The 21,318-nt window shown below is 44.6% G+C and overlaps 1 protein-coding gene and 1 long non-coding RNA gene across 4 annotated transcripts; one reads left to right on the forward strand and one right to left on the reverse strand.

The window, feature by feature from the left end:
* Positions 1-299: 299 nt before the first annotated feature.
* On the reverse strand, positions 300-19,560 carry SLC6A4 (solute carrier family 6 member 4). Of its 3 annotated transcripts, XM_082443526.1 has the most exons (12): positions 19,318-19,560; positions 18,661-18,880; positions 17,701-17,839; positions 17,023-17,157; positions 16,557-16,660; positions 15,329-15,456; positions 14,091-14,203; positions 13,300-13,431; positions 12,159-12,258; positions 10,602-10,702; positions 6,676-6,843; positions 300-2,601 (listed from the first exon to the last, which is right to left on the reverse strand). In XM_082443526.1, the coding sequence occupies exons 1-12, from the start codon at positions 19,424-19,426 to the stop codon at positions 2,527-2,529; spliced, it is 1,524 nt and encodes a 507-aa protein (XP_082299652.1). In that variant the 5' UTR covers positions 19,427-19,560; the 3' UTR covers positions 300-2,526. The 3 variants fall into 3 exon arrangements, with proteins under 3 accessions (XP_082299652.1, XP_082299653.1, XP_082299654.1); XM_082443527.1 differs by lacking the exon at positions 17,023-17,157; XM_082443528.1 differs by lacking the exons at positions 300-2,601; positions 6,676-6,843; positions 10,602-10,702 and adding an exon at positions 10,850-11,308.
* Positions 6,851-10,708, forward strand: LOC309651172. The gene is made up of 2 exons (XR_014257958.1): positions 6,851-7,963; positions 10,571-10,708. It is a non-coding gene; the product is annotated as an uncharacterized lncRNA (long non-coding RNA).
* Positions 19,561-21,318: the final 1,758 nt, after the last annotated feature.

The raw sequence follows: 21,318 nt of genomic DNA on the forward strand, positions 1-21,318 counted from the left end.
AGCTAATACATTGACTTTGGGTTTGTTGGGGTCTTTGCCTCCATCTCTACATGGGGCAGCCAGGGCGATGAATTTAGGTTACAAGCCATATGCATTCCACACAACAAATGGAATCAGTTTTAAATGGGTTGCAAGTGTTTTGGAATAAAGATGAATTCTTTGGACTCTATTACATGTCAACATATAGGAACAACCTCAATCAACTGAACTGCCTCCATGCCTTTGCTTGTGTCTTGTCTATTTCTCAGGTATTTCTCACTAATAAAATCACAGAAAAAAAATTAACTTCAGTACTTAAATAACTTTACAATTCAGTCCATTTTTATTTTTTACTTTTATGTAAATGCTACATTAGATGTAAAAGGTCTTTAAAAGATTAAAGTCCATTTACCAACTCAAGTTTTCCTTAAAAAAAAAAAATCCACGGTAGTATTGATAAATAGGGGTCAAGTAAATGCAAACTATGCTGGGGAGAGATTTTGGATTTTTTCTGTCTAGTGACATTTGAAAACTTTTCAAAACACCTGTATAACACCTGGCTTGACAAAACTTTGAAAAAGTGCTTTTTAAAAAATGGTATCTTTGGAAAATGCATAAGTGTGTGTGGGATGGGGGGAATACATATCTGAATATATTTATAAAGCAAGTTCTTAAATTTGCAAAGCTATTTACCACCGAATACGCTGCCACTTATATAACTTCTCTCCTTTCAGCATGCTAGAAAGCAAAGAGAATGGACATGAGGTAGCAGGAAGGAATGAAAGAGTGAAGATAATGAAGGTAGGTCAGTTAAGAGTCATTTTTAAATCCCCCTCTCTTTTCCTCTAATATTTTGGGAAACTTCTCAGCAGCTAACATCTATGAGGAAAATATTCTGCTGGGAAAAGCAAAGAATCAGAAATAGAAGAATGTAGGGGGAATACAGGAAGATGGCCAGGGAATAGTGTTGGGGAAAGGAAGCCAAGGGAGGAAGCTCTATAATTAGATTAAACTAGGCCTCTGCTATATGAATCTTCTTTCTATAAGGTTGTTAGGATTAAGTTAGATTTATACAGAGGACTGATGTGATATGGGGCCAGATCATTGAGTCCTTTTATCATTGACTAAGCTTTACTCCCTTTAAGATTTTGGTAAGGAAATCTCACACTACAAGGTAAAATTTGCTTCTCTACCTATGCATCTGAGAGTCCCAAGCCACTGAAGGTCAAATATACTTGATCTGTATTAAGGGTTTTATGTGGCGTGTAAGGTTATTCACTTAACTGACCCTTTTCCAATCAGGCTTACTTAGACTCAGTCTTGAATATTATCTGGAGGGCTCACTATCCTGGTAGCCAACCAGGAAGGGTCAAGGGGTTGGGAGGAAGTGCATTTAAGGCTAACCCAGACTCTCCAATTACTTTTGGGTTGAGGATAACCTTGGTTTAGGTCAGGGTACCAGATCTCTACACCCTGTGAAAATTTGATTTATCCACTCTTTACAAAGCCAAGTAACCTTAATGGTTAAACGGAGTCATTTGAAGTAGACAGAGCTTAAACCAGATAGCCAACTGAACACTGAAGATGCATTTATCAATATTCATCTTCAAAGTAGTTCATAGGCAAGCCACAGTGACTAATGAAATAGGCCAGATTTGCCTGTGGAACATTATCCTGAATGTTTAGCAGAGAGAGACAGGAAGATGGCAGTGAAGTGCAGGAAATACTAAAGCATGGCCCATAAAGGAAGATGTATGGGCTAAAGTAGTGTCATTGGAAAAGGAGCAGGTGGCAGAGCATGTTGTAGTAATTATACCCTTCAAATAATAACATACATACAAATTTCAGTAGGTGGAATTTGTTAATGTAAGAAAAACTAGAGGAAATTCATATAGTTTGTAACGGGCCCAAAGTATTAGAATAGAGATAGGGATACACTGGAACAACAGTATACACAGACACACATGCTCACACGTACACATTATTTTTCAGCTTAGCTTCTTACATCTTCCTCTCCTGACTCCAGAGCAGCACACAGGTTACAGGGTTCTAGTAGATTCCAGCTATAGAATTCTATGCTACTCAGGAAATATATGGCTAGCAAGACAGTATCCCTGTTTTCTCCTAAATGGTTTATGCATTCATGAACAGTGAAACCTTTGGAAGCAAATGATGTTAGATACTGATGATCGTAACAAGGAATGATACAGGAGACTTTCACAGACTTGATCCTAAACCTAATCCTAACTGATGATATGGTGGTTTTCATCACCTCCATACACACCCTCACACATCCAAAGCAGTCCACTTCAGCTGCATCACAGAGTCTAACATGATAACATGTCTGGGAGATTTCACAGAAAGAAGTGGCTAGAGGCCATAAGAGTCTGGGCACCATAGTCTTTTGGGACTGTGTCTCTATGAAGAAGGCCCTTCCATCGGCAGGCTTAGCTGGCAACTCATTGACTTAGAGGGAGAAGGCAAGGTGTGACTTGTCAGAACTGGAGGAAGAGCTTGTTGGGAAGCCATTTTCCTTTCATTGATGTTTTACACAGCATTCAAGTGGATATCCCCACAGGGAATTTCTGTCGGTGTTTCTGGAGTGATACCTTTAATAAGACGCTGTTAGGAAGAAAACATGATGTTATAAATATTCTTATAATTTAACAGTTTAAAATTTTTTTCAATATTAATATTAAAACAAAGGTTAAGTAGCATTTAAATGGCATTTAATAGTAAATTGGAATAGTCTTACTGACTTTCCTTAAGAAAGGAATCCGCAATTTATTCTCAAATATGGGTAAAAATGGCATATTCAGGAACTATATAAGCATCTGTAAACTAATTAAGAAAGTCATCATAACACTAATGGGAGAAATGATGGACCTTCAATAGAACCTCTGCTGGCCTGTAACATGCCTTTGATGGCCTGGGAAAGGGCATCTTTTTCTCTTGTCAGAGGAGGCTTCATGTGGCCCACAGGGCTTGGGGAGCAGAATGAGCTCCGGATTCTGGCTCCCCCCACCTCAGCCGTGCTCCTTGTGCCCGCATACATGCTACAGGCACAGTGCACAGTGCCATCAGCCACTGTAACAGCCAGGATGTTACTGATTTAATGAATTTACCTGTAAAGGAGCACTGGTTAGTTCATACAAGGGTGCAAATTATTACATAATTAAATTTTAAAAGATGTGCCCATTTAAATCATCATTCCTAAAGCAATCTCATGTTGACGTAGAACTTAGCACAGGGAAAAGGCTGAGAATTTTTTCTTTAGAAACAGCTGAGGTACACAGAAGCTTTGGGACAGATCTGAAATATGCTTGGGCTTGGGTATGAAATATACAGCCTGCCTTGCAAAACTTAGCATCAGTGACACGAAGCAGCTCAGGGATGTGGGGAGCACTGCAGAAGTTTAGAAAAAAATCTTTGTTAAGTAAGTAAGTTGCTCAGTAAAATCTTTGATGCCAAAAGTCTGTACATGTGGTGAGCAAGGCAAAATTGGATCTGAAAGCATATTTTGATTTATTGATTTTAGGTGAAGCTCTGCTACTTATCCTTTTTATTTTGGATTGAAAAAGTATGTAGTCCCCTTCAGTCATTTTTATTTCCTGGTTCTGGGGGTTGGTTCTTCTTTAGGGAGCAGGGCCTATGGAATTTTAAAAGTTCCCATTCTCATAGGTAATGAAGTTCACAAAATTGTACATGTTGTGTTCCTAATGACCTTAATATTCAAGAACTAAAATCTCACACTGGAAATCCATTTGAAAACGAGTTGCTGCAGTGCTCATCAACTACCTGGACATGTCAAGTCATAGAAAGCAAAATTTCACAAACCATCCTTTCCCATAGATGAATCTGTAACCCATAACTGCTTAAGGAGAATTAGGCCTTGCTAATTGGGAACTGGACACATCACTCTAACTAGTCTTCAGTGGAGCTCTGCTGTGCAGAGAGAGAAGAGCAGTCAGATGTAGGGTAGAGGCAAGACCCACAGTGAACAACACTGTAAAGTAGAACATTTCGCTTTTGTGCCCTAGCCCCCACCTGCCCATTCTCCTGCCCTTCTGGCTGCTGATCTCCCAAAATGCCAGGTCCACCTTTGTCTTCCATATTTCAGCAGCATTCCAGTTGCCACAATACTATTGCTCTCAAAATTTGCCAGTCCCTGGCCTTCTGCAAGGTAGTCATCTAAGCAGTGGATCACTGTTGCCATCTTCATGAATGCTTACTTATTAGGGACCATCTTCCCAGTGTCTTTGTGCAGATTACTAGGGGCTTCTGGGGCCAGTGACCTAATCCAGTTGATGACTCCAACCTTGAGACTTCCAGGTTGCAGATGCACATGATAGCCTCCAAATCACAGGTGAGCAAGTGGTGGCTCACTCCACAAACTGTAGCCTTGTATATGGCTAGGGCCCAGAAGAGTTAAGAATTTTTCTTTTTTTTTTCTTTTTAACCATACCAAAATTTTATATGAGTTCTCCCTCCCTCATAGATAGAATGTTACAGACCATCAAGTCTGGTATTCACAAAAAAATTTTAGTCCCTTGGGGTGCTTGGCAAAAACATGGCATGCTTTATTCTTCTCAGAAATTAAGCATGCACATAGGCATGTTAAGGCTTTTGAGAAATCCTGTAGTAAAGAGACCTATTTACCTTGCCTTAATCCAGCATTCTCCAAAATTATTTGACCACGTAACCTTTTTCCCCCAGCAGTAACACTTATTGATATCCCATGGAACTACTATTACTCCTTAAAACATACTTTGGAAATGTTAATCCAATTCAGTGGGCACATTTTAAAGATGAAGAAACTAAGGCCCAGAGCAGGTAAATGACTTGCCATAGTCTTTTCCCTCCTAGGCCCCCTTGACCAGCTATATCATGATGCTTCCTGGTAACCCACTGTTTCCCATCTGGTGGCCTATGACAAACATGGCCCTGCAATCGGCCTTACCTCTACTACTAATGGATCTGAGCTCTGTTAATTATACACCTTTGGGTAGCATTTCCTTGTGGCCAACAGGGGGAATTTGCAAGAAAGATGATCAAGACTTGAGGTACAGTCTGTGACCAAAGAATACTGAAATTTATTAACCTAACTAGAGTTCCCACCCCCGACCTTGGCCTCTGGGTTTGAGTCAGCTGGGCCAGTGGACTGTCATGACTGCCATAAAGGACAACCTGAAGGAGCAAGTACAATGACTCTGGTCTGAGCGAGTATTTCAGGCAACGCCAGAGTCCAAGCCCCTTTGGGAGGAATGAGGTTGTGATAGGACTGTTTTGGGTGTAGGAAATTAGTAACTCCTTGCAGAGTTACTAATTCTGTTCACCTAGAATTCAGTCTTTCTGTTTGGAAAAAGAAGCAATCTCAGTTCTTAGAAAAGAGATGATGTTTAATGGCCTCATGTTCTCTTGCTTCATGTTTCTTGTGAGATGTTTTAGGAAGATGAGTGTGATGATCTGATATTTAAGTTTTGCTTCTAAGAGCCCATAGACTAGCCCACCTATGCTCTCACGTCATTATAGAGCACAGTCCCTCTAGCTTTCCCCCAAATACCACTCTTCACCTTTGAGCTTGTCTCCTACAAAAGCACCCACCCACAGACTTATAAATGGCCACTCCTTCAGGCTCTACTGCCACAGTAACCTTACTATGGCAAGAAACACAACCAAACAAGTAACGACCCAAGCATTTTCAATTCTGGTAACACTGCTGGGAATCCTGGCAGCCTAAACACTAACTCTGGCAGTACAGGATGAAAAGTGGCAACTCATCTCTCCCTAACCTCTAGAGCCAATTTCTACATTAGCAAACTATTAGTACCCTGAGGACACAAAAGAGAAGCTGCACCTAAACATGAAAGAGCATTGGACCAAAAACCATAAGACTTGGATTCTGAGCCTCCCTGTACTGTGTATCCCTGGACAAGTCACTGAAATAAGGAAACTATGAGCAGCATTATTCCCAGACTCAGTATCTTTGTTTGCTAATGATACCTGCCCATCCACCTCACAAAGTATTTTGATAACAAAATAAAATAGTCTACATGAAGATGCTTTAAAATATATACAATCTTATACAAGTTGTAAGATTCTGTTATTGAAATTTTTACAGCACATTATTCATTTACTGACATGAATCTTGCTAAAATGGCAACTTTTTTTTTCACTCCAGTGACTTGAAATAAAACTACGATATTGTTGCAACACCCTTATTTAGCGATGATTTTCAAAACAGCCCTTGTCACACTGCTGTTAGAAAATGACCACAGACATTTTCCATCATAATCTCCACTTAAACCAAGTGGATTTAATTTAAATCCACTTAAATCAAATTTGCGTTATTGCTCCAGACACCACTGATCTGATGTCCATGCCCAATGCCATGCAGGAGGCAAAGCAGTTTTCTGATATGTTTAGAATGCTATACACCAAGCTGTGTGCTATGGTGCATCCAAATGGCCAGCTCACTCTTTCACCTTTGTACTTGAGGCTTATGGGAGATGCCTTAAGGTGACAGTGGCAGCTATTAGAGGCTACACGATGGTATAGTTATATAATTATATAAGACTAAGAGCCTCCTGGTGAATTCTTGTGGTGGACTTATATCCTTTGAATAGAGCATAAGAAGAGAACCCTTTTCTCCCCAAACAGTTACCAATCTGAACACACACACACACTAGCACATACCTCCTTAAGTGTCCCTGGAGTGATGATCAGCCGATAAGTTATATACATCGGGATGCAGACGAAAGATGAGGTTCCTATGCAGTAACCCAGGATGATGCTCCACTGAGGATAATTATACTGAAAAAGTCGTAGCTGTGGTGGGCTCATCAAAAAACTGCAAATGATGAACTAAAACAGAAATTCCAAGAAACATTAAAAAATCTTCACGATATCCACACAGAGACAGTCTGGATACCATAAACACTGAACACTAAAGCTAAGACACTTTCAGGAAATTGCCTAAGTGTTATATATCCTAGATTGAACTCTGACACAAAGAAGTCACTAATTTCTGTGCCTCAGCTGCCAACAATGAAGCCGTTAGGGGCTTATCTTGATTTTCCTCCCTACCCCCCACCTCAGCCCCTACAGTGGGGATGCCAAGGCCTCAGAAGGTTATTTAGGGGGGTTACAGCGCCCCTTTCAGGGCAAAGGAGAAGAGACTGGCATCCATCAGGAGTGGTTCAGGCCCCGATTTGTGAGACAGTGGAGGAATAAACTGGGAGACCTCTCCACAGCTCCTGCCAGTCCTAGGGCTTCATATTTCTTTCTGCTTTGTTTTCATTTCCTCCTGCGTTTCTCTGCGGTGATTGTTTTTGGTAAGATGGAAGGCACCTAGGTCCAGGAGACATAATAAGGTTCTCAAGACCTGGAGAAGACTCAGGGTCCTAGGTAAGTTCTCCTTCTCCCCCCTTTCCTTGCATTAACCCCAGGCTAAGAACTGGGATTTCAACAAGGATGGCTCTGCCGTGAGGCATCTTGACAATAAATGACTGCCTGCCACAGGCCCTTGTAATGAAAGGAATAATGGAAGGAAAAAGCAGCTCAGTACACTTTTTACGTGAAAATTCAGTGAAGATTCCGACCAAGAAAAATTCCATGGTGTGCTCCCAACACTCGGTTTATGAGTTTTCTTATTTCAGTTTGGTTTCCAGAGACAGCGTAAATACCAGTTTTTGCCTAGTAACCGCTGTGCTGAAATCGTTATTGCTCTTGATTTAATTTTATCTTATTATTTCATAGTCATAAAGAAGACAGTAATGTAAATTATTTGTGGGCTTAAACATCTATTTATATCTTTTTTTTCTTTCTCTTCAGATAATAAAATGGGAAATTGTTAAACACACATTCATCTTCAGAACAGTGTTATCCTAAGTCCAGGAGGAAGCTTTCAAAACAGGAGCCCAGCCAATCGCAAACCCTTCTCTGGACAGACTCTCCTCAGCCCCAGACCCGGCTACTAAGAAAGGTAATTTTGAAACAGGGAAAGGTGGGGTCTGGTTAGGAGCCATCCCTGCTGTAACTCGTCTCATCTTGATGTCAGGTGTGTGAAACCTAATGCAGTTCAGGGAGGTCTCAAGCTCTCATTGTGGCCACTAAGTATTGCTCCAGACACCCCCTCGCACATCCCCACTTCCTCTTGCTCATATACGATATTTTTCTTCTTTATAACTTGGCTTCAGTGAAAAAGAATATTTTTAGTAAGCTACTCGTTGTTTACCTAAAGCACCTTTAAAAAGCCCAGCCCAGAGCAGGGGATCTGTTAAGTAAACCCAGAAGTGGAAGACAGATTTGCCTCCTCTTAATTGGGCCCTGGAGCACTTGCCTTTAGAGGAAGTGAGTAGAGTGAACATCACAGGAATTATGTCATGTCCCTGAACCCAGATCTGTACTTGGGTTTTGCTGGGCACGGAAACTCATTGGCTGTACACCAAGAGTTCACCCAGTTTGCCAGACAACCACAGAAATGAAACTACTAAAAGCCTGGGGCCAGGACTAGGGTAAGGCATATGAGACATTCACCTTGGGCACAACATTTAAGAGGATGTCAAAATTTCAGTAATCAAGAAATAATAATAATATAATATTTTAGTGCAATACTTTAAAAAGACAAGCTCTGACAGGGCCAGATTAGGGCAAGGTGAGTGAAGTGAGACATGCAAGTATATGGTTGGATCCTGTGTTTATTTAAAACGTTGGTATTTTGTTCATCAGGGATTTTTTTTTTGCATTAATTTTGATTTTTAAAAACTACTGCATAAAAATAGTATTTATCAGGACTTCCCTGGTAGTCCAGTGGTTAAGACTCCATGCTTCCACTGCAGGGTGCAAGGGTTCGATCCCTGGTCAGGGAACTAAGACCCCACAAGCTGTGCGATGCAGCCAAAAAAAAAAAAAAAGTATTTATCTTGACTACTGAGTTTTTTTGGCATCCCCGGAAATTTTACGTCCAGGATGAGTGCCTTGCTTGCCTTTCCTGAGTCTCAGGCCTGAACATCATTCCCTCCCTGTGTGGAGAATATGAAAGTAGACAAACAAACAAACATGGCTTCTTCCCTCAGGGAACTAATCCAATATCTCTCCTTCCTCTGAAAAACAAATGAAAAGATTTAAGTAGATTATCAAGAAGCACTGGTAACAATATAATAACCCATTTATGTCAGGACTTCTACTTCTAGTAATGGCAGACTAGTGATCCAGACCAACCCTCTCACTGAAAACAACTAAAATTTCTGGATTTAAAAATACATTGTTTTAAATTTACCAAAAAGCAACAGTGAGCTGACAAGGTAATAAGGAACTACCAGGCCGAGATGTAGAGGAACACTGGAGCGCACAGCACACACCAGAGCCCCCAGGCCCTGAGAGTATCTGCTGCTTGGGGCAAAGGTTGCCTTTGGTTCTGGAAACCTCCAGGGTCCAGGGGAATGGAAGTCAAGGAGGGATTCTGGGGTAGAGAGAGACACGTGCAGCATTATGGAGGCAAGAATGAGCACACTGTCCATCTTATAGGTTAACATCGAGATATGCAGGTACAGAAAATCACAAAAAATAAAGAACTACCCCCAGAAAGTCAAAATAGACTGCAAAAAAGGTTGTTTTGAAAGAAGGGGAAGGCACAGCTGCATACATGTCGTAAGATGAAATGGATGGTCCAGATATCCTAATAAGCTGGAGCTGGACTGAAGGAACAGTCTCTGGCTCTAAAAGATCAAAAAGCTCCCCCCACCCCAAATCAAGTTACAGATAAATGAAAGAACTGAGAGTAATCCCTGCTGATGTGCACAGAGTCACTTTACCCCAGGCTACCTCACAGTGCACTTGGGATGTCAGCAGGGTGCTTATCCATCTTTGGGCAAACATCTCCTTCAGACGGGTACCAGGAGGGACGTAGGGGCACACGCAGCAAGGATGGAGTCAGCACTGAACACGTCCTGGCAAACAGGCAACCCTTGGAGCTGAGCTCTCTCATTCTACAATGAATGGATTCTACTTTTGACTCAGATCTACACCTGAGAAACCTGGTGGGGGGTGGGGGTGGTCTTTAAGAAAATGAATACAGAATTACTAGGACCCTTGTTAGGTCCTTCATGAGCAGCACAGTAAATACTTCCCCGGCCTTGAACAGTTCTTGTCATGTGACCTTGGACCCTAAGCCTCAGTTTCTCTGAAACTGTGAAATGGGCAACTAGAACTCTACTTCATAGAATTGTTGTGAGAGTTGAAACAGCAGTGGGTGTTCAGTTTAGCGGAAAGTCTGGCCTGGCACTTGCTGCTCAGTGAACGTTATGTGTCATTATCACGGAGCAGGGCAGGGATGAAATAACGTGACAGAAACCAGAAGAGTGGTTAACTATGGGGGCACAGTGACTGGGAGGGGGCACAAGAGGGGCTTGTGAAGTACTGGTCATGTGTTTGTTTCTTGGTATGGTTTTAGCTACAAAATGGTGCTCAATTTATAGACTTTCACTGAGATGTACACTTATGATTTGCACACTTTTCTGTATATATATGTTACACTTCGATAAAATTTATTTTTTTATGAGTGTTTGTTTGAGGGTGAATCTTTCTCCAGGGCAAGAAGGAGAAGGGAAATGACAACTCACCAGGAGAAACAGAGGGCTGATGGCTACCCAGCAGATCCTCCAAAACCATCCAGGGCTGAAGCCAAGCATTTCCTTCACATCACTGCAGAACTGATTGATGCCTAAAATCATCCAAAAGAGAACGAGACTGACTGACTGAGAGAGGAACTAGACTGTCCTCCTATCCCTTGACTCTCAGAGAGAGTAGCAGCTCTGGAGTTTCTCCAAAGGAGGGGCTCGGGGGCACCAATCTGGTCTGAAAGTGAGATGGGGGACTTGTCACAAAAATGCACGTTACAGTAAGCAAAGCTCTTTCTACACAGAGTGGGAGGATTGGTGGACATCTGGGGAGGGACCTAAAGCCCCCTCTTGGTGCCCACACTGCCTTTCTAGGGTTTCAGCATATATCTGATTTTATCGTTACTGTAGAAAAGGAAGTGGAATTTTGTCTAAAAATGGTGAACTCACTTAACAGAGACTGACTCTGACCATATGCTGGAAACTTTCAAGAGAAAATTTTAACCACACTATTGCTCATTCATATGTCAGATCAAGATCAAGGTTCTTCTCTACAAAGTAACTGGCATGGAAGTGAGGACTCGGGGGAGAAATCGACAAGGGGAAGGAAGGGTGCTCTGCAGTTGCTTCCCTGAAAGTGCCCAGCAGGTCTGCAACATCACACACCTTGAACTTGGTCCTCCAAAGTGCTGAGGAGGTGGGGAGGACTTCTTTCAAAAAAAAAAGGGCTCACATGCAACTCAAAATGTGGGGCCCCCCCTTCTTTATATTATGTGCAATGACACACATGTTAAAGCTGTTCTGCTATCATAGAAACTAGGAAAATATTTTCAGAATGAAATCATCACGTCTTGATTTTAAAGATGAAGAAAGGCATCTCTGAACTTGGTTTTCTTCATTTCCATTGCCTGTGCCCTCCTCATCCTCGCCCAGGGGCTCTTGGGATCCCTGCCCATGAACCTGTGTCAGCTCTCTCTCTCCGCTCCTGGTGGTTTCACCCTTATCAGATTCCATCCCACGATCAGGGGGGCGGGGGGTGGGGTGTGCGGTGTAAACTGGAGGCTTTACCAAGACAGATAATCCAAACAAACAGGAACATTCTTGCCTCTTCGCTAGAAGATAAGCTCCTAAACTCTGTCTCAGGGCTCTGGAGGGAGTGCTCGTTTGTGAAATTTAAAGTGGGGCCACTCTATGTAACAGCAGAATATTGTACACTCTGCAAATGCATTCACTGTGCACTAGTTCTTTGTTGTCTGTCCAATTCTTAGAGCCTGTCGGGATCTTAAGCAACCACTGTGGATGAGCTATAGGGAACCACTTCAGCCTGTCTCCACTGGGTAAACATATAAACTCAGAAGAAAGAAACGTCCTCCCAGGAGTGCCGGCAATCTGTCGCATAGAGTGTGGAGGAAGTGATGACCTGTTTTTGAAGAAGGGATGCAGGAGGTGACGTCTTGTACACCGGCCTGCTTTTCCCTGACGACATCAGCCCTTCTGTATTCTGGTGGCTACATGGGCTGGTGTAGGAAGGATCGTGGCTAGTGGAAGGGAGCATCTTACCATAGAACCAACACACAGCAATTGCTTCTATCAGGGCAACAGTGAGCACTGCGGGTCCCGTGGCAAACTCCTCCAGCAGCTTCACCACGTAGGCCCCTCCCTGGAAATGAGACCACAAACCTGGTTAAAGGCCCTCTGAGGCACTGCCTCCTCTTTACGACAGGAGCAAAAAGAACTTCTTAACTTAGGATAATTCTGGAAAATTCTCACCTTGGATCTAACATAAGTGTCCCAGAGCCTACTTATTGGACTGGCCTTGGCAGGTGGGCAAGATTTCATCCCATCAGACACACCTCTTCCCGCCCTACAGGTCACTCTCGTCTTGTTTCCACTCCCCACTAAGCTTTAAGAGACAAACTCAAAAGCGCCTCTGGATCTGTTTTCAACTTTCTTCAATTTACTGAATACCTACTGTGTATTCTACCCCAGAAAATCTACAATACCAGACACACCGGGCCCAGTGGTCATGGTTTTGCCTCTGTCCTAACTCACAAATCCCTTGGGTCCTACTCAGGGCCCCACAACCCTGCTGAAGCTCCAGAGCCATTGGGGTCACGGCTTGAAGATGTTTATCTACAAAATCTGCCTTGAGTCAGAAGGATACACGCCTACAATGCCTATGGGTACTATCTGATGCCTGATTTACAGTTTGACAGTATTTGCCTTAGCTACCCCCCCAAAAAAAAAAAAAATCATATCACTGGAGAAGGTCTAACTTCTTTACCATTACAAATTCTCTGGAGGAGACGAAGTGACATTACAAACATGAGATGCCAGCCTCCAGATGTTCAGCATATCAGGACATCAGGGCACTATTCCTATGAAAGCAGCCCTAAGGACTGGAAATAGACTGAAAAGGCGCATCTTAGTTTTCCTCCAGATAGTCTGTCAAGCCTTAAATCTAGTTGGATTTGCTGTGAAATGCTGAGCCTCCAGATACCACGCCCAGATTCTTCAGACAGATGCCACTAGAAACAACTTTTCTTCTTCTCCTTGATGACTAACTTTTTAACAGCAGTGACAACTTCTCTCCCTTTGGCCCCAAAGCCAGGGCACCATGTAGGATGGAAAGGAACAGCTTCTTGTAACATTCTGTTGCCCTAGGGGAGGCTGACTCTAAGTTTAGGGTTGTGGTACTCACAAAAGTCAGGGTGATCAGGGATCCAAAGAAGCAGGTAATGACCACGCTGAGCACAAACCACTCCCGGCGCTTGGACCAGATGTGTGGAAACTCATCCAGCACGGCTGTGATCACCCCCTCCAAGCCTGCAAACTGAGAGGGGCACACAAATGGTCACTGTGTAGACTTTGGGACAAATCTGCTACCTCTAGGACAGTGAACAGAAGGGAGGGGTTAGATTGCCAAGTGACCTGTCAAGCTGATCGTGACCAGTTCCCCCTACTCACCGGCCCTCACTGGAAACATATCTCCGTTTTACCCCGTCACGTCATTTAGAACCCATTCCTAAGGACGTCAAGGAAAGAAAGTATAGGACATGGACAGGACTTCTTTACATGAGGTCTCTCGGGGAGACTTTGGTTGCACCAGAAATGCCAACTCAAAGCTGAGACTCATTCCACACTAATGATATGAATGCTGGGCTGCAGGGCACTGAGACACAAGTGTGACCTTGCCCTGGCCTTCAGGTGCTGCCAGTCTGGTCAAGGGACAGTGCACAGTCAGTGCACAACAGTTCACATATGCTGAGCTCTTGGCCTGTGCCTGGCACTTTACCCTCATCCCATTAATGCCTCTAATGTACTAGAGGGCAGTAAGCACCCAAGTGAACAGGGGCTAAGGGAGCACCAAGAGGGAGCAGCCAACATGGCCTGGGGTGGCCAGGATGGGAAGGAATGGGTAGCTTCCTTCCCCTCCTCCTCCCCCCCTTCTCCCTCCTCCCGAGAACCGGATTTCCCTCCCCATTCACTTACTGTGCTGTCCAAGCCCAGTGTGATTAACATCAGGAAGAAGATGATGGCAAAGAACGTGGATGCTGGCATGTTGGCTATGGCTTCCGCATATGTGATGAAGAGCAGGCTGGGGCCTGAGACAGAGCGGGAAAGAGGAGGAGGTGGTCGCTGAGGCCTGCCCTACAAAGATGTCTCAGGAGAAACTTGGCCACACCAACAATTACAATTCCTGTCACAAAACCTTACATGTGAATCAGGGTTGGACATGTACCAAATGCTTCCTCACACCCCACACCATCCTACCTGGACATCCTGGGAGGCAGGAAGGGAACAGTATCCACCTTGAAGAGTGTGCACCCTCAACCAACATGGAGAAACGAAACAAACCTGAGACCTCAAGACTAGCAAAGCTAAGTACATGAATTAGAGTGTCCACTATATAATAATTCAGTGGTTTTTTTTTTTTCAACATGAGGATTGATACATCTCTGAAGTCTCACAGGGTTTAGCTCTCTCTTTAGCTCCAGAACAGTAGGAAATGTTATACTGATTTCAGAAGAATCATAGCGGCCTCGGAATAAAGACCTCCAGCTATTTTGAAGTCCTTTTTGATAGTATGAGGGACATGTCTTCAACCTCTCATGGACTAGATAGGCCGCCCTTAGTTTGGGGCATGGAGTTCATCAGAGCACCGTGTCGGGCTAAAGACAGATGTATGTTTGCAAGAAAGCCCTGGGACTCCATCCACAAGATCCCATAACCTCTTCTTCAACGTCTGTCACTCTTTTTCCATGAAACCTTACAGTACAGTAGAGTGCTATATCATCTACATTTAATTTTTCTGCAAAGGATTAGTAATCATTTGCTTACTAGACTTGGACCCATCATAGGACCCAAACACACTTTTTTTGTTCTGTTTTGTTTTTTTTAAATAGGAATTGCTATCTATCTATTTATTTATTTAGGCTGTGTTGGGTCGTCGTTGCTGTGAGCGAACTTTCTCTAGTTGCAGTGAGCAGGCTTCTCATTGCAGTGGCTTCTCTTGCTGCGGAGCATGGGCTCTAGGCCAGCGGACTTCCAGCCCCATTACCACCATGGAAAGGGTTGAAATTTCCAAGGCAGTAAGTTTCTCTAAAACCTTTGAGAATTTTAAGAGGAACATTTAGAAATAATGCAGAAGTTAGATATTTGTAAAGATCCAAAGAGCAGCAAAGCAATTCAGTGGGAGCCAGGAACCCAAACAAAACCCAAGGTCCTACCTGCATCTTTGGCCACCTCAGACACATCTTCGTTCCTCATCTCAGCCATATACCCCAGCACTGTGAAGATGACAAATCCTGAAACGAAGCTCGTCACGCAATTCACCACACTGGTCACCAAGGCGTCTCTGGAGCAGAAAACCCAAGGGGCCTGAGACATTTCCAAGTCAGGAATCTAAGGAGCATCTGTCTCCAGCTGTGACAAGGATGAGTGGGCTGAGCTCACAGGGACTTCAAGCCTGTCCGGGTGTCTCCTCCCCTCCTCCCAGGGCCCAGCCTCTCAGACGGGTTGCATTACCTTGAAGCACAAGCTGCTGTTATCACCACGCATGGCATGGGGAGAACAGCAGTCAGGGGTGGTTTTAAGAGATGTTGTAAACCAGCACAGCACAGACCTCTGGATTTCAAACAAGGCTTGCTCTGAAGCAGGGCCTGAGTTGCAGCGGGGGCCAGGAGGAGGCCTTGGCCTTACATTTGTGAAGATCTCAGATTTAGACTTTTGACATTATGTGTAAATGAGGTTATAAGAGTGCCACAAAGATCCTGACACTTTTAAAAGAGGACCTCATCATACAACTTTAGGCTGGTGTCCCAATGCAAGGCCACATTGCTTAGGGTGCATGTAAATTCCTTTTTTTAAAAAAAGTTAATTCTATAATTATCTTACGAATAGCACAGTCAGACTGCTGGACATTGCCATCTGTGATAGAATATTAAGACAAAGTTAACTCTAAAGATGAGGAGTGATATTTAAATCATAATTGGCGCCATGCTCCCTGTTTTGTCACATTTCTGAAATGAGATTTTGACATAAAAATTATGGCATTCTATGTTGGTCAAAGTAGTTCAATCAGTATTCTTTTTGTGTATATATACATAAATAAATTATCACAATTTTTGTTGTTAAATACATTAACAGGTCAAATCTAAACACTGAATGTATGTTGTGATTTTTGTAAACCTGCTTTGGAATTTCTTAATTTTTCCTGACATATAGAGAATCTCACAAAACAGAAGTGGCCTGGAGCCTCTCTCAACCCGAGTGGCCTGGGTGAGGCTATGGTCTGGGTGAGTGGTCAGGCACCTGTGGCACCCCTGAGGGTCAGAGTGTCAACGTGGCCTAAGCCTGGCCAGGTTTGAGGCCATCGGTTTGATTGCTTTCCTCCAGACCAGCTGACTTACACCCACTCCACTTTCAAGCTTTGCTTGGGGGGCCCCAGATACTCACTGGTAACAGTTGTTGTTGAATTTGTTGTAGCTCGCAAAAGCCAGCAGGACCCCAAAGCCAGGACCGAGAGAGAAGAAGATCTGGGCGGCCGCATCCACCCACACCTGCAACACAGCAGAGGTAAGGGCCAGGGCCGAGACCCAGGCCATCGCTGAGCACCAGTGGGGCCAGCGCCCTCATGCCTCCATGTGGCTACATGCAGAGGCAAAAAACAGGCTTCTCAGGGCTCCTTCCAGGGCTGGCCACATACCAAGTGCAAACAAATGTGAGTTCTCTTCCTATCACTTAGACATAAACCAACGCAGTGGCTCAACTGTACTTTTCATGCTTGTATTTCTGGTTTAAAGCATCACTGCAGACTTGCCGCTGAACCCAAATTTCAGTTGTTCCTACTGTCCTATTCGGAGGACTAGCTTCAGTTAGTAAAAAGACAGACAGGTGCACACTGCTTTCCTCATTATCTTACCCCTGTCTCTAGGAGTTTCTGCCAGTTGGGTTTCAAATAGAAGAGAACTCCCCTCCAGGCTCCGGGGAGGGTGGCCCCCCTCACCAGCAGGATCGAAAGGATGATGTAAGGGAAGGTGGCTGTTACCCAAACCACCTGTAAGGAAGGAAACATAGGTTATCACCACATGAATGCTGGTGCCTTATTCTTGAAAACCTCCAAGAAAGAAGATCTACCTCTTTTTTTTCTGTAATTTTAGGAGGCAGGGTGGCAGAAAGATCACAACCTTTAAAATCATACAGGGATCTGATTCCCTGCTTGCTGGTACTAACTACCTCTAAACCCACTCCCCATCTGTAAGATGGGGAAAATACCTAGCAGGAGACAAAGTAGCCAGTGTATACAAAACACTGTACATGGTCCATGATGGGTTTTCATTAAATTATTGCCACTATTATTAGTTATGACACTACCAGCGTGTTAAAGGAATTTTTTAAAAATCATATAATGGTTCTTGGGATTGACCCATTTCTAGAATTTTCTAACCGATTTGGTGACGAGAGACTGAAAATCATGGAATGTGTTTGGTGTAAAGGAAAACATGTCCCCCTGTCTCTGGCTATCCAGGCCACTGAATTCTGAGTTAGATCCTCCAGGGCCCCTTGGTAGGCCTGGATCAGCAGCCAGAGTCCTCCTCACCTTGCCAGATGTTTTGACACCTTTCCAGATGCTAAAGTAGATAATAGTGAAGATCAGCATGATGCAGAGGGCAAGCTGCCAGCTGATGCCCCCCAGGTCGTGGAGCCCCTTTGACCGGTGGATCTGCAGGACGTGGCGCCTGAGTGAATGAGAAAGAAGGGCCGGTGACGTGGTCTGAACAGTTACCTGAGCATACTGTGTGTGATACCTCTGGGAGGACGCCAAGAGAAAAAACGGACACAGCACTGCAAGGATCAAGTGGTCAGCAAGCCTCGGGAAGAGCTGGGAGGGGCTCTGCCCATCCTGAAGGAGAGAACAGGGCAGTCAAGCCGACCAACCCTGGGAAGAGCGCTCGGCCCAAAAGCAGACTTCCAGGTCTCCTTCCTAGGCTGGGATCCAACGAATGACTAACATGACTGGCTTCTGGGTGCATGAGGATTTGTATGTGTGGGCAGTGGGTCCCTTCCCCACCCCAAAACAGCTCCCTTTGGGCTGCTATTGCCTGAAATTCCAGCATTAAAGAAAACTACCTACTCCAGGCATCTTCTTCCAAAGGGTAGATCCCACGTATTAAGTGAATACATGAAACCAGAAACTCTGCATAGTTTCAAACTATTGAAGTAGTGGGAGGCTTTGCTTACATGACAGCTAGCTGCAAGGAGGGCCCAGGAAGAAGGGCAGTTTTGATGCAGGGGAATAATTTTGGAATGTGAAGGTAGGGACTGGCCTGGGCACAACAGAAAAGAGGGGGACGGCGCAGAGGCCCAGACTGTGGAGCACTCAAGGTAGTCTCCCAACTCCCTCACTCACGTTTACTCCCCCTCCCCGATAGCTTCATCTCTCAGAAATCCATCAGCCAAGAGGTGAAGAGCCCCTGGCTCCCACCTCCCTCCTAAGAAGCCAAAGCCCAGGGGTGTGGCCTGCCCCAAATAGGCCACCCCCTCACTTACATGCACTTACGTATAAAATTCTTCTGCAGGGGATGTTGAGTGGAGTGTCCAGGTGACGTTGTCCTCGGAGAAGTAGTTAGTGCAGTTGCCAGTGTTCCAGGAGTTCTTACAGCTGGTCCAGGGCAGCTGGGCCGCAAAAGAGGAGATGAGGTAGTAGAGCGCCCAGGCCATGATGGTGTTGTAGTAGGAGGCGATGTAAAAGGCAATGATGCAGATGGCGTAACCGATCCCTGGGAGAGAGAGGGTGAGGGAGGCCAAGTTTCAAGGGCAGCCCAGCAGTTAAGCGGGGTATCGGAGGCACTGCAGCCCAGGTGAGGGGTAAAGGTGGGGCTGCCATTCATTTCATCCTCCAAAGACTCCAGGAGACAGTGGAAAAGTGGCAATATGGTAGATTCCTTATTTGTATTTGCAAGGTTACATGTTTTAGAAAATGTGTACATGTGCTATTAATGCTTTTTCTATCTAGTTTACTTTTAATTGCCATTTATTCTATTTTGCTTTTAACAATCTCATACTGCTTGAGCAGTCAAAACCTTAATTACTCAAGTTATCTCCCAGGGATACCTAAGGCCTAACTGATTCCAGAAGAAGGTCCCCAGCTCGACCCATTGATAGAAATCATCACTTCCTTGGAGGACCCACTCACCCACCCAAGCCTTTCCATTACCTTTGAAAATTGGGCAGATTTTCCTCCATATCGAAATGCATCCATTTCGGTGGTACTGGCCCAGCGCGAGCTCCATGTAGAAGAGCGGGATCCCCCCGAAAACAGCCATGATAGTGTAGGGTAGGAGGAATGCCCCTGAGGCAGATGAAAGACAGTTTCACTCCCTGCCCACATCTGACCCAGGACAGCCCAACTGATCTGGACACACAGAGCCATCTGATGCTCCAGAGTCATGAAGCCACCCTGTCCTGAGTGACCTCACACGGTGCTCCCCTGGTCTTAGTCCTTTGCCAAAAGTAGTAGTAGACAGAGTTCCACAGTGAAGTGAGGTTTGGGAGGAGGCAGAGAGTACGTGGAAAGGAAACTGGGTCTGGGAGTCAACAGAAGAGGCCCTAGGACCAGTTCCACTTCTAACTGCCTGGAGGACCCTTCTCTCTGGGCCTCTTTTTCTTCCACTAGAAACTGATGGGGTTGAGGAGAACTGAGGTTCCCAGACCCAGCCACTCATCATAATCACTGGTAAGCTTAAAAACACACACCCACCCTGACCTCCTGAAGCAGAAGCTTCAGGTATGAGTATAACAAAGATTATTTTAAGCTCTCCAGGTGATTCTGATGCAACCAGTACATGGACTAGCATTTGGGACCCTTGGAACAGATCTCCTGTGACAACCTGTACAACAGCTGCAATAGTCTGTTGACTACTGCAAATCACTGAATTAGTATCTTTGTTCATCTGTATCCCTGGCTCTAGACACTTGACTACTGATGTTTGGTTATATTTCCATAACTCCACGGAGCCAGAATGCTCCCTCCTGAGCCAGATTTGCAGGTATGGCTGAAATTTGCAGGTAGTTTGCTACAGAATGAGAAAGTGCAGAACTGCTGCATCACTGGAGATGCTGGTGTCTCCTGGCTCTTGTGGCTGAGGCAGAATTTGGGTACACCATGCTGGGGATTGCTCACCTGCAGCCTGAGTTTCAGCCCAAGGGGTGAGCCGGCTGTGATTTTTCCCTGACAACTTTCCCTTCCATAAAGTGTTCTGAACCTAGAAATCTGAAATCTGTGCAACTCAGAAAGGTTTCATCTAACTTACAATCACACTGGGTAAATCTGGCTTGAGAATAATAACCATGTTGTGTTCTCATGATGACATTTGTCCAAAGGGTTTGCTTGACTGGCTTTACAGTAGGGAATGAGTGTAGGGGAAACATCACCGGTGACCCAACCCCTTATATAATGCTCAGGCCACAGGCGGGTCCTCCCAAGCTGGAGATAAGATGATTCCAACTTCTGCTCCTCCCAGGCCAGGAGCGCTGGGCTTCCCGGCACTCCCTCCACCCCCCACCCTCTTGGAATAGCCTTTGCAGCTGAATGGACCCAGGTCCTTAAAAGATGCAGCAAATCCAGGCAACTCTGTGTCAGGTCATGGAGGAAATGAGGGGGACACAAACGAATTATCCCTCAAACCTCATTTTAGTTGCCCTCCTAAATCTGTTGCCAGAGCTCCTGTCAAAATAAATGACTGGGACTTCCCTGGTGGCGCAGTGGTTAAGACTCCAAGCTCCCAATGCAGGGGGTGCAGATTCGATCCCTGGTCAGGGAACTAGATCCCACAGGCATGCCGCAACTAAGGAACCTGTGAGCCACAACTAAGGAGCCCATGAGCTGCAACTAAGGAGCCCACATGCCACAACTAAGATCTGGTGCACCCAAATAAATTTTATAAATAAATAAATAAACAAACAAACTGATTTGACTCCCACTTCTGGTCCTTTTCCTATTCTGATAGCAAGTCCATTGTCAAAACAGAGGCCCCATACCTACCCACTCCTCCACCCTGCTCTGCTCTCTGGGGCTCCCATATCTATGCCTACAATCAGCTACTATTTTTGATAATCTGCAAATAAACTGCTCTGTAGGCATTAGGGATAGTAGGAGGAATAAGAAATCGTCTCTGGCCTCAAGAATCTAACACTCTTGTAGGAGCTATAAGGCATA

Source organism: Balaenoptera physalus, assembly GCF_965194825.1.
Source record: "Balaenoptera physalus genome assembly, chromosome: 20".
NCBI lineage: Eukaryota > Metazoa > Chordata > Mammalia > Artiodactyla > Balaenopteridae > Balaenoptera > Balaenoptera physalus.

Excerpts from the sequence above, each read along its gene's own strand:
- SLC6A4 (XM_082443526.1), bottom strand. The coding sequence starts at position 19,426 with ATGGCTGTTTTCGGGGGGATCCCGCTCTTCTACATGGAGCTCGCGCTG. Across the intron at positions 17,158-17,700 it reads GTGTCAAAACATCTGGCAAG|GTGGTTTGGGTAACAGCCAC; the intron begins GTGAGGAGGACT and ends CCTTCCTTACAG. Across the intron at positions 14,204-15,328 it reads TGAGGTGGCCAAAGATGCAG|GCCCCAGCCTGCTCTTCATC; the intron begins GTAGGACCTTGG and ends GCTCTGTCTCAG.